Source organism: Ranitomeya variabilis, chromosome 7 (genome assembly GCF_051348905.1).
Source record: "Ranitomeya variabilis isolate aRanVar5 chromosome 7, aRanVar5.hap1, whole genome shotgun sequence".
NCBI classification, from domain to species: Eukaryota; Metazoa; Chordata; class Amphibia; order Anura; family Dendrobatidae; genus Ranitomeya; species Ranitomeya variabilis.
The window spans coordinates 127,823,618-127,837,680 of record NC_135238.1 but is presented as its reverse complement, the minus strand read 5'-3'; the positions used below and the strand labels follow the sequence as shown (position 1 = coordinate 127,837,680).

Sequence of the window (14,063 nt, the reverse complement as noted above, 5' to 3'; positions counted from 1 at the left end):
ACATGCGCAATGAAATTGATGTGCCAGGTCATTTACAACACGGCACTACATTCACAGATAGATTCTATTCCTATATATTAGTATTTTTACGGCAATTTAAGAACTTTCATTCTTGGAAAGGTGCCGGTCGTTTAGTACTTCCGGTTATGCGCAGTCCAGTAGCATCTACTATTGATAGAAGGATTAGGGTCGTACATGCTTTGGACATGCGCATTTGCATTATATATCTGGCTAGGCAGAGCAGGATGGCATTCATGCCAGTAGACACGATGGTCATGCGCAATAGAGGCTTTAATGATTGTCCTTTTCATTGGTTTACGTTCAACACACCTTCTTTTTTGATTGGTTGGATGTTCTATTTATACCTACCTCTCTCCTAATGGCTCCACCCCCTGACGAAGGCAACGTGCCAAAACGCGCGACAGGTGCTGGACGCCATTCCAGGAGACCAGGTACACATTATATTGCTCTGTAAGTATTCTATTACACTTCATTCCTTTGATTTTGAGGCTAGAATTAAAAGTATGTAGCTTACAGTTACACTATTGTCCTGGTCTAACTAATATTTAGGTGGAAACACTGACTCCTACCGGCTGTTTGGTAATTTGCACGTTTGCACTTTGAATAGAGCTGAAATTTTGTACTTTTTTACATGGATTTGTTGGAGAATTTCTATATATGCACCTTATAAAGTCTGTTATTAGTTTTTACAGTTATTGCACATTATTTATTAGCACTATATGTGCACTAGATATATACCAATACACATCCATAAGCAAATTATAAATTTCAGTGTATTCTATAATTAATGTTATACTGGATTTGTTTGTGTCCCTATATTAACATATAGAAATTGTTTTTAAATATTTTTACTATATGTATGGATCTTTTTGATCTCATTGTTTTAAGCTATTATTCAATAACAATTATATGATACTAATGTTCATAATATAGTTTGGACTTTTGGTTGGTTTTTCATTTGTTCTCTTGGGGTTATTGCTTGCATCACCGGCTGTCCTTCCAGCTATTGGATTTACCTCCTAATAACTTATATATTTGACAAATATATATATATATATATATTTCTATAAAATAATGCTGGGAGCGTCACTCTGTTCGAAGCCTTTATAGACTGCGCAGGCGCAAGCGCCGGCGCAGTCTGGACCCCACAGAGTGACGCTCCCAGGAGCTCGCGGTATGCTTAAGCACTGAACGCACACCGCAATCTCCAACGGAGAAGCAGGGACGTGCCAGGAGGGTGAGTATGCTAAATTCACCTGTCCCCATTCCACCGATGCGCGCCACTCTGTCCTCCACATCCTCTGCCTGTGAGAGGTCTGTCAGGTCCGTCTGTCAGGTCAGAGGGCGCGATGACGCGCTTAATGCGTGCCGCCCTCTGACTGAACAGTCACAGCAAGAGGACCCGGAAGACAGAGTGGCACGGAGCGGCACGCAGCGGCACGCAGCACTGGATCAGGGCCAGGTGACTATAGCAAGTGTCGGGGGCCTGAGCTAGCAGCGACTCTGGCACCTGACCCCCACAGCACGCCGGTGTCTCCGCCTACTCAGGCCCCCAGCATTCGGCGCCCAGCGACGATAGGTGAGTATGTTATTTTTTTTAATTTTATTGCAGCAGCATACAGGGCATATAATACTATGGAGCATCTTATGGGGGGCCATCAACCATAATGGAGCAGCATATGAGGCATGTAATACTATGGAGCATCTTATGGGGGCCATCAACCATAATGGAGCAGCATATGAGGCATATAATACTATGGAGCATCTTATGGGGCCATTAACCATAATGGAGCAGCATATGAGGCATATAATACTATGAAGCATCTTATGGGGGCCATCAACCATAATGGAGCAGCATATGAGGCATATAATACTATGGAGCATCTTATGGGGGCCATCAACCATAATGGAGCAGCATATGAGGCATATAATACTATGGAGCATCTTATGGGGGCCATCAACCATAATGGAGCAGCATATGAGGCATATAATACTATGATGTATCTTATGGGGACCATCAACCATAATGGAGCAGCATATGAGGCATATAATACTATGGAGCATCTTATGGGGGCCATCAACCATAATGGAGCAGCATATGAGGCATATAATACTATGGAGCATCTTATGGGGGCCATCAACCATAATGGAGCAGCATATGAGGCATATAATACTATGGAGCATCTTATGGGGGCCATCAACCATAATGGAGCAGCATATGAGGCATATAATACTATGGAACATCTTATGGGGGCCATTAACCATAATGGAGCAGCATATGAGGCATATAATACTATGGAGCATCTTATGGGGGCCATCAACCATAATGGAGCAGCATATGAGGCATATAATACTATGGAGCATCTTATGGGGGCTATTAACCATAATGGAGCAGCATATGAGGCATATAATACTATGAAGCATCTTATGGGGGCCATCAACCATAATGGAGCAGCATATGAGGCATATAATACTATGGAGCATCTTATGGGGGCCCTCAACCATAATGGAGCAGCATATGAGGCATATAATACTATGGAACATCTTATGGGGGCCATCAACCATAATGGACCATAATGGAGCAGCATATGAGGCATATAATACTATGGAGCATCTTATGGGGGCCATCAACCATAATGGAGCAGCATATGAGGCATATAATACTATGGAGCATCTTATGGGGGCCATCAACCATAATGGAGCAGCATATGAGGCATATAATACTATGGAGCATCTTATGGGGGCCATCAACCATAATGAAGCAGCATATGAGGCATATACTATGGAGCATCTTATGGGGGCCATCAACCTTTATGGAGCAGCGTATGGGGCATATGGATGGGAGCAGCAAATTACAGAACGGTGGTGCAGGATGGGAGCAGCACATGACAGAATAGAGCAGCACATGACAGAATAGGGCAGCACATGACAGAATAGGGCAGCACATGACAGAACGGGGTAAAGGATGGCAGCAGCACATGACAGAACGGGGGTGCAGGATGGAAGCAGCACATGACAGAACAGGGGCGCAGGATGGGAGCAGCACATGACAGGATGGGGGTGCAGGATGGGAGCAGCAAATGACAGAATGGAGGCAAAGGATGGAAGCAGCACATGTCAGAATGGGGGCGCAGGATGGGAGCAGCACATGTCAGAATGGGGGTGCAGGATGGGAGCAGCACATGACAGAATAGGGCCGCAGGATGGTAGCAGCACATGACAGAACTGGGACGTAGGATGGGAGCAGTACATGACAGAATGGGGGCTCAAGATGGGAGCAGCGCATGACAGCATGGGGGCACAGGATGGGAGCAGCACATGACAGAACGGGGGGTAGGATGGGAGCAGCACATGACAGAATGGGGGTGCAGGATGGCAGCAGCACATGACAGAATCGGGGCTCAGGATGGGAGCAGCACATGACAGAACAGGGGCGCAGGATGGGAGCATCACATGACAGAATGGGGGAGCAGGATGGCAGCCGCACATGACAGGATAGGAGCAGCACATGACAGGATGGGGGCACAAGATAGGAGCAGCACATGGCAGGATAAGGGCACAGGATGGGAGCAGCACGTGACAGGATGGGGGCGCAGGATGAGAGCAGCACATGACAGCATGTGGGTGCAGGATGCAAGCACTACATGACAGGATAAGGGCGCAGGATGGGAGCAGCACATGACAGCATGGGGGTGCAGGATGGTAGCACTACATGACAGCATGGGGGTGCAGGATGGGAGCACATGACAGAATGAGGGCTCAGGAAGAGACTAGCACATGACAGGATGGGGGCGCATGATGGTAGCAGCACATGACAGAATTGGGGTGGAGTATGGGAGCACCACATGACAGGATTGGAGTACAGGATGGGACCACCACATGACAGAATTGGTGTATAGGATGGGAGCACGTGACAGGATGAGTGCTCAGGAAGACAGTAGCACATCACAAGATGGAGGCACACAAAACAGGATGGGGGCTGCACATGACAGGATGGGGCACAAGATGGTAGCAGCACATGACAAGATTAGGGCGCAGGATGGAAGCAACACATACCAGGATGGAGACCATATACCAATATAAATGCTCGCCACCCGGGCGTAGAACGGGTTCAATAGCTAGTATATATATATAATAATAATAATAATAATAATCTTTATTTTTATATAGCGCTAACATATTCCGCAGCGCTTTACAGTTTGTACACATTATCATCGCTGTCCCCGATGGGGCTCACAATCTAATTTCCCTATCAGTATGTCTTTGGAATAATAAGGTAATTAATTACTTCTTTTGGGAGGTATCCCTGACTCGTGTTAATTATTGGATTGGGTGTAGTGAAAGACCTGTTAGTCCCTATTATACAGTATTTCTACTGTAGTAAAATTGATGTCACTTTTGTGGTGTCTGCCAGTAATTTTTTGGAAATGTGACCACTCCTAGTTGGGTGTCCATCTGCTGGATTTTGGGTGTAGTGGGATCCATAGCACCACAACAGGCAGGAAGAGGCAGTAGGGTGACAAGTAGTGTTGAGCGATACCTTCCGATACTCAAAGGTATCGGTATCGGATGGGATCGGCCGATATCCAAAAAATATCGGATATCGCCGATACCGATACCCGATACCAATGCAAGTCAATGGGACACAAGTATCGGAAGCTATCCTGGATGGTTCCCAGGGTCTGAAGGAGAGGAAACTCTCCTTCAGGCCCTGGGATCCATATTCATGTAAAAAATAAAGAATTAAAATAAAAAATATGGATATACTCACACCTCCGGCGGCCCCTGGACCTTTCCGATGTAACCGGCAGCCTCCGTTCCTAAGAATGAGGAGTTTAGGACCTTCGATGACGTCGCGGCTTGTGATTGGTCGCGTGACCGCTCATGGGACCGCTCACGCGACCAATCACAAGCCGCGACGTCATCGCAGGTCCTAAACTCCTCATTCTTAGGAACAGAGGCTGTCGGTTACATCGGTAAGGTCCAGGGGCCGCCGGAGGGGTGAGTATATCCATATTTTTTATTTTAATTCTTTATTTTTTACATGAATATGGATCCCAGGGCCTGAAGGAGAGTCTCCTCTCCTCCAGACCCTGGGAACCATACACTGGGAACTTCCGATTCCGATATCACAAAAATATCGGAACGCGGTATCGGAATTCCGATACAGCAAATATCGGCTGATACCCGATACTTGCGGTATCGGAATGCTCAACACTAGTGACAAGAGACACAAGGCGGGCAACTGATTTCCAGAGCACCAACATGAGTGAAGTAACCTTGCCAAGGTTTAGGTGTTCACGAGTCTGGTGCTTTTTTGAAGACAATAGAGTTAACCCAATACTGACCATTTGCAACATCTGACATGCCAGCATCAGCATGAGCAGCACAATTACCAACCTGATCACCATCAGCATTCTCAGGCACATAATAATAATAATAATAATCTTTATTTTTATATACTGTAGCGCTAACATATTCCGCAGCGCTTTACAGTTTGCACACATTATCATTTGCAAAGCAATCCACTACTTGGGCCGAACAACAGGGTCCACAAACAGTGTCTGCAGGTGACACCACTGCCTCTTCCCCTGTTCTACAAGCATGCTAATCCCCTGTCCAAGAAGTAGATAAAGATGTCTCCCACCCTGCACATGTCATTGCACATATATATTATTGAATGCCGTACCTGTAAATTGAAGTATGTTGGATCTACCACACGCAAATTAAAAGCTAGGCAACGGGAACACGTATATGACATATCTCAACCAACTAATCGTAATATTTCCAATATTTCCAATCACTTTTTCACTGTACATAACAGACAAATGACAGATAGTTCAGTGTATGCTATTTAACAGATTCCTAGAAATATTCAAGGTGGTGATAGGGAAAAAAAACTCTCCGTAGTAAGGAAGCATTTTGGATTTTTGTTTTAAACACCCAAGTTCCCACAGGTTTAAACCTTAAAAGAGAAATCATGTTGCATTATTGAATACATTTGTAATTTCATATTATGGCTAGTTCATGATTTATATATTTTTTCTCTTTTGTATTTTCTATATCTTTATGGTTGATTTTAGTATTTCACTCCATGTTGTAGAGTTTACCCCTCCTCTATTTCTCAGGTGATTTTCATCCGACATTATCAATTGAGGCGTAACTCCTATAAATGACCTGTGACTTGTTATTCTGTGTATACCGAATTTAAGAACACTTCACAGTTTTCGAAACGCATCCGGTTTGTTCATAGTTTTTTCTGGATCTGCTAATCTATTTGTATTTGCAATTAATTTTTGAATTCTACGCTATCCTTTTTTTTTACTTTTGGAATAAAGTTTTTCATTTTTTTAACAACAGAGCTGGATTATCTTTCCTTCCTCAATGCATACAGTATAGACCAAAAGTTTGGACACACCTTCTCATTTAAAGATTTTTCTGTATTTTCATGACTATGAAAATTGTACATTCACACTGAAGCCAACAAGTGCTAAGCATCTCCGGAAACTCCTTCAAGATTGTTGGAAGACCATTCCTGGTGACTACCTCTTGAAGCTCAACAAGAGTGTGCAAAGCAGTCATCAAAGCAAAAGGTGGCTACTTTGAAGAACCTAGGATATAAGACATAATTTCAGTTGTTTCACACTTTTTTGCTAAGTATATAATTCCACATGTGTTAATTCATTGTTTTGATGCCTTCAGTGTGAATGTACAATTTTCATAGTCATGAATGAAAATACAGAAAAATCTTTAAATGAGAAGGTGTGTCCAAACTTTTGGTCTGTACTGTACATGCAACCTCCGCCTGCAACCAAGACTTTGTCCTTGTCTGAGAGCAGCATTCAGTTGTTTCTATCCAAGTCCTTAGAACACAAGCATAAATACACAGCAATCCACGCACAGACTGCAATGCTAAATGGCCACATTTTCAGACTGCTTGCCCCGGAAATGTTGCTGTTTAGGTTTATGGAGACGGAAGCTTTCCACAACCTCAGGACGGCGGCCATTCCTCGGTACTCAGTCCCCAGCCACCACTATTTCTCCCGGTGTGCCAACCCCGCCTTTCATAAGCACATGTCCCATAACATTAGCCATGCCCTGACCAGCAATGTGACTGAGAAGGTCCACTTAACCATGGACATCTGGACAAGTGCTTGTGGGCAGGGATGCTACATTTCCCTGGTGGCACACTGGATGAACATTGTGGAAGCCGGCACCCAGTTGGACCCTGGGATGGAACACATGCTATCGACACCAAGGATTACGGTTCAGAGCCCCTTTCCCGAATCATGTACAGTCACAGCATGACAACAATAAAGCTTTATGTCAAGAATATTACCATTATCCGCCTTAGACTCCTAAAGATATTACATACTTTAACCTAAACCTCTCAACCACTGGGGATACTACCTGTAATATTATCATGAGTCTGAAATGTCAACTATAAAAATTTGTGGATATAAATAGCGGCCTCCTTTATTTTGGCCAAAAAACTTGAAAACTACTTTATATTATAGTATATACTTTTTTTTTTTTTTTGTGGATTGATTTTGCAAATGTTTTATACAAAAACAAATATATCAAACAGATAAATAAAACAAAACATAATTGGTGAAAGTTTAAATTATTTTAATGAATAAGAATTCAGAATTTTAACAGAATGCTAATTAAATTTTTAATGAATCACTGAAAGTGGTGAACCCGCCTAAAAGAGCCAATTTTAGGAATAGTAGCTCCCCACTCAGTGTGTCTTCTGTACTCTCCAGGTCTCAGGTAAAACTGACGTCCTCTGTAGTTGGGTTCCTCATAAAACATCCAGTATCCATCTTGCACATGGACTGAATTAATGTCATGGTAGCGAAATCTCTCAAACACATGAGGACAATCTTCAGTGAATTCCATCATTTGGCCTCTGAAGTCTTCTTTCTCGTAGATCCTGATTCTAAATGATCCCTGATGCTTTAATATATTGAAACAAAAAGACAATGTGAAATAAAATGCACAACCTTCAGTACTGGATGTTATCTTTCAGTATCTGCTGTCTATCGACTGCATTTGTGATCAACATATCATGGATGTGTCTAGTGTTTGGCTGCAATGGTCAAGCACAAACTATTGTAAAAGGGAGATGAGAGGATATCCAAGCAATCTTAAAATGGAGTGGCACTGGACAGATGGTAAGTAGTTGGCTAATTTTTAGAGCACATTTGCTAGGATATAAAAACAATATTGTATTGCTTTTTTTGCAGTGCACTTAGTGGAAATAATAATGATGGTTATTTCCTCACTCACTACTGTTAAACAACTCATTACAATCATTCCAACTTACCACGTGACCCACAATCAGACATCCTAAATTCTACAATGCCCTATGTGTGGCCCTGGAGTCACTTTTCCTATTAATTCCTATGAGACTCAAAACATGACTCGCATAAAAATTAATAGAAAAAACAACTTCTTGTCAACACAAAAGAATACCAAAAAATTTAATGAGTCTGTTTATGGATTAAATGGTAGACCACAGGAGCTGAAGAAGTCAAAGAAACATCAGTGGTATTTCCATAATGTGCTTTGCAAATGGAAAATGTTGTGAAAGGTTTTCTAGAAGTGCTTTAAGAGCAGTTTTAACAGTAACAGTAGATAATTTGGGTTCATTGCTTATCTAAATTAAAGTAATGTATATGCAGTAGTGATGAGCGAATATACTCGGTACTCGAGATTTCCCGAGCATGCTCGGGTGTCCTCCGAGTATTTGTAAGTACTTGAAGATTTCGTTTTCAGCACCACAGCTGAATGATTTGCATCTGTTGATTGCATGTGGGGATTCCCTAGCAACCAGGCAACCCCCACATGTACTTATGCTGGCTAACAGATGTAAATCATTCAGCTGTGGCGCTGAAAAGTAAATCTCCGAGTACTTACAAATACTCGGAGGACACCCAAGTGTGCTTGCGAAATCTTGAGTAACGAGTATATTCGCTCATCACTAATATGCAGCTTTAACCAAATTGTATGTATGAATTTGGGATTTCAAATCTTTATGTATGGTATAGTAAGAAGTTTACCTGAGGACTCAAGCGGCAGGAACGAATTGAGTCATTGTAACCCATCCACTGCTGGAAGTCAGGATAATCTCCTCTATGAAGAAAATACTGGTGTCCTCTATAGTTGGGTTGTTCATACAAGATCCAGTTTCCACTCTCCACACGGATAGAGTTGCAGCGTTTGAAGAATGATGACAAATCTGGACACTCGGAGTTGCACTCATAAGTGCGACCCTGGAAATTTCTGTCTTCGTAGAAGATAATCTGTCGATTTAATGATCATAGTAAGCTCATTTAATCTGAAACTTGGATATGGATACTATATTTTAAATCCATTTTTTATATACTTAATGTTGAAATGAAGTGTTGCCCTCCAGTATCAGCTGCATACATTTGAAACCAGAAGTTTACATGCACTATATAAAATGACACATATGCATGTTTTTCTCAATATCTGACTTGAAATCATAATAAACCTTTCCCAATTAAGGCCAATTAGGATTACCATAATTATTAATATTTGCCAAATGCCAGATTAATAAGAGAAAAATAATGTTTTAAGGCATTTTTCTTACTGCAAAGTCAAAAGTTTACATACACAGATTACTATGCCTTTATACAATTCTGGACTGCCCTTATGATGATGTCGTGTGTTTGGAAACATCTGACTTTACACTGTTCAGTAAGGAAATTGGTTCTGTGTCCCAGAGATGCAATATATGGGGGAACCTGGATGGGGGACCTGTCTGCAATATATGGGGGAACCTGGATAGGGGACCTGTCTGCAATATATGGGGGGACCTGGATGGGGTATATGTCTGCAATATGGGGACATGGATGGGGCATATGTCTGCAATATGGGGACATGGATGAGGCATATGTGTGCAATATGGGGACATGGATGGGGCATATGTCTGCAATATGGGGACATGGATGGGGCACATGTCTGCAATATGGGGGCATGGATGGGGGACATAACGACAAGAATGGGACCAGGATGGGGCCATATCTACAAGATATGGACCAGCCTGGGGCATTACTACAAGATAGGGACCATCATGGGGCACATTACTATAAGATGGGGGCCAGCATGGGGCATTACTACAAGATGGGGACCAGGTGTCAGTCTTTAGAGGTGGCAACTTTTTCCGAACTCTGAAACTGGGAACTAAAAGGGCCTCTGCTATTATTATTAATTGCACATAGCGGATAAGTGCCCTGATAAAGATTTTTCATTTCTATATGCTTAAGGCTGGTTTCACACTTGCGTTTTTTGCCACTGCGTTTTAGCGCTAAAAAAGCATGCGTTTTTTTTCTATACTTAACATTAAAAATGCATGCATTTTTTTGCATGCGTTTTGACGCGTTTTGACAACGCATGCTTTTTTTATGCTTGCGTTTTGTTGCAGAAATGCAACCTGTAGTAATTTTTAGCGGCGTTTTTTTGCCGCAAAAAAACGCATGCGTTTTTTCGCGGCAAAAAAACATATTGCTGTCTATGTAAACGCATGCGTTTTTAAGCACATGCGTTTGCGTTAAAAACGCATGCGTTTTTATAGAAAAAAACAAGAATACACACTTATAAGCCACCCCCCACCATCAAGGTGATAAAGGGATCCAAACCCTATCCCTAACCCTAACCTTAACCCTACCCCTAACCCTACCCCTAACCCTACCCCTAACCCTAGGTATCCTAACCCTACCCCTAACCCTAACCCTAACCCTACCCCTAACCCTAACCCTACCCCTAACCCTAGAGATCCTAACCCTAACCCTACCCCTAACCCTAGGGATCCTAACCCTACCCCTAACCCTCACCCTAACCCTAACCCTAACCCTACCCCTAACCCTAGGGATCCTAACCCTAACCCTACCCCCATCCATAACCCTAACCCTAGTTATTTCTATTTATAGTGGGTTTTCTTGTTGATTTTGATGATTGGCAGCTGTCACACACTTCTCAGCATGCGTTTCAAAAATGCAAACGCAGGAAAAAACGCATGTAAACGCGGCAAAACGCCGCATTTTTTTCTGCATGCAAAAACGTATGCATCTAAAAAATGCAGCATTTGCACGCGTTTACATGCGTTTTTTCACCACATGCTTTTTTTTAAAAACGCTGCATTTTTAAACGCAAATGTGAAACCAGCCTAAGTTCCAAATCTGTATGCAGGTGTTCCTAATGTTTTGTAAGGTAATGTGTTTTTTTAAAGTGCATAATAATATTTTTGAAAATATGTATGAAAAAAGTTTTTACTCTTTACAGACAGAATAGCTTAAAAACTAAAGTATCTACTGACCTTTCCCATTTTGTCCTGTTTGGCTGCTCATCCACGGAGAATGCTATGGTAACATGCTAACATAAAATGGCCTTTATATACATCCTCTGATGCATACATTTCATGTTCTGCTGACATGTTTTTTTCCAGTAAGCAAAATGTAAAGCAATTTCCATTATTGTTGGAAGTCTCTTTGTTCTGTGTTTTATGAGTCTATTGTATTTGTGCCTTTGCTTACACCTGTAATTTAAATGGCCCCCAAACAGCATGTAAATGTTAAACAAAACCTTTCATACTGACACATTGCATCAGAGAATCTATTGTGTCTTTAGAAAATGAAAGAAGATCAGGTTTTCCAATGCAACAACTGAAAATAACAAAGTAAGTGTTTATTAAAAATAAGCCATAATTTGTAATATTTTCATTTTATAAAAAAACTAAATTATATTTAGTACAATACATCAATAACTTTTTTTTTACTAAACTTTTAAAGGCTAGGACAAATTTTAGATTTGAGAACAAGAATTTCTGTCTCTGGATTCTGGGTGATATAAGCATTGTACTTAGGAGATTAAAACAGCAGTATGAGGGTTTTTTTCAGAACATGATTTGCTTCATGTAAATGTAAGGAGGTGAAGCACAAGAAGAATCAGGGGGCGGTTACCTTCTCGGCTCTGTGCCTGGAACCATTGAGCTGTGCTACAGGTTCCCCAGGGGGCAGACTTAGGGACTGGGACAGGAAGGAAGCTGGGCAGAGAGCGGGAAAGGCACGCATGCAAGTAACAGAGCAGCGTGAGCAGCGGTCAGAGCAGGGTGCAGCTGCGCTCCGGGAGAGAGAGAGAGGACAAATACAGGGAGATTGCCCAGAAAGACTGCATCTTGTGAGTACATGAAAGCGGACTCTGCTGTGACTAGAGAGGGGCGCTTTGAGACCCGTGTAGAGACATTGGCCCGTGCAGAGACTGCGACCCCCTGGTACCCGCGGTATCAGTACAGAGACTGTGATTCCTGGTGAGAGACTTAACAGTGCAGAGCCCCTGATTCCTGGGGAGAGACTTAATAATAGACTGACCATCGTTTTCCTGGGATAGGCTGTGCTGTAAAATCTAAAGACTCAGAGCCTGTGCATATCACATTAACTCCCGAAACCCCAGGCAGCGGGCTCTTAGAGACTACTCAGCCCACGAACAACAGAGGGACGACAAGTGCTGCTGTTTCTCGGCGCCTACGTTGGAGAAGACGACCCTTCAAGCAAGTCCTCATCAGACTGATAAGTGTTCTTTTCTCTAGAAATCTTGCTTACTTCTGTTACACTGTTTGACTCCCATATTTTTGCACTGTTTTATTGCTAGTTATTTTCCATTGCTTCCTCCCTGCGAGGAGAACCTGATTCCTGTTATGAAACCCCTCAACTGTTGGTCTGTCTGTTCCGTGGTGACATATTCAGTACCTGCATACTATTACATTAATGCTGTGTTAAGTGTAATGTTGCGGTAGCATCATATGCAGTGAAGAGACAGTGACCCATAAAGTTCAAACACAAAAGTTTCTTTAACACCTTAACCCCCAAGGGTGGTTTACACTTTAATGACCGGGCCAATTTTTACAATTCTGACCACTGTCCCTTTATGAGGTAATCTCTCTGGAATGCTTCCATGGATCCCGGTGATTCTGACAGAGTTCTCGTGACATGTTTTACTTTACGTTAGTGGTAAAATTTCTTTGATATGACTTGCGTTTATTTGTGAAAAAAGGGAAATTTGGAGAAAATTTTGAAAATTTAGCAATTTTCCAAATTTGAATTTTCATGCCCTTAAATCATAGAGATATGTCACACAAAATACTTAATAGGTAACATTTCCACATGTCTACTTTACATCAGAACAATTTTGGAACCAGTGGTTTCTCATTTTTACAACACCATTTTTTTAAGACACCAAATCACATTTGAAGTCACTTTGAGGGGTCTATATGATAGAAAATTCCCAAAAGTAAAACCATTCTAAAAACTGCACCCCTCAAGGTGCTCAACACCACATTCAAGAAGTTTATCAACCCTTCAGGTGCTTCACAGGAATTTTTGGAAGGTTTAAAAAAAATGAACATTTAAATTTTAACCCCTTCCCGACCCATGACGCCACGTAGGCGTCATGAAAACCCGTGCCAATCCGACCCATGACGCCTATGTGGCATCATGGAATGATCGCGTCCCTGCAGATCGGGTGAAGGGGTTAACTCCTATTTTACCCGATCTGCAGGGAGAGGGGGAGTGCTGGTTCAGCCCAGGGGGGGTGGCTTCACCCCCCCGTGGCTACGATCGCTCTGATTGGCTGTTGAAAGTGAAACTGCCAATCAGAGCGATTTGTAATATTTCACCTAAAAAACTGGTGAAATATTACAATCCAGCCATGGCCGATGCTGCAATATCATCGGCCATGGCTGGAAATACTGAAGTGCCCCCCCCCACGCCCACCGATCGCCCCCCCAGTCCTCCGTTAGTCCTCCGGTCCCCTCCGTCCGCCTGCCGGCTCCCCTGTCCTGCTGTCCGCTCCCTCCTTGCTCAGACCCACCCCCCCTGTGCTCCGTTCCCCCCCCGTGCTCCGATCCACCCCCCCACCACCCCTTCATACTTACCGATCCTCCCGGTGTCCGGCCGTCTCCTTGCTGGGCGCCGCCAACTTGGAAAATGGCAGGCGCATGCTCAGTGCGCCCGCCGAAT

The 14,063-nt window shown here is 42.9% G+C and overlaps 1 protein-coding gene across 1 annotated transcript; it reads right to left on the bottom strand.

Annotated features, from left to right (window-relative positions):
- Positions 1 to 7,629: 7,629 nt before the first annotated feature.
- Positions 7,630 to 11,432, bottom strand: LOC143785478 (gamma-crystallin-3-like). Its single transcript, XM_077274368.1, has 3 exons — positions 11,366 to 11,432; positions 9,087 to 9,329; positions 7,630 to 7,980 (listed from the first exon to the last, which is right to left on the bottom strand). The coding sequence occupies exons 1-3, from the start codon at positions 11,372 to 11,374 to the stop codon at positions 7,705 to 7,707; spliced, it is 528 nt and encodes a 175-aa protein (XP_077130483.1). The 5' UTR covers positions 11,375 to 11,432; the 3' UTR covers positions 7,630 to 7,704.
- Between the last annotated feature and the right edge of the window lie 2,631 nt (positions 11,433 to 14,063).

Coding starts and splice junctions, on each gene's coding strand:
- LOC143785478 (XM_077274368.1), bottom strand. Junction 7,981..9,086: donor CCTGCCGCTTGAGTCCTCAG/GTAAACTTCTTA, acceptor AATATATTAAAG/CATCAGGGATCATTTAGAAT.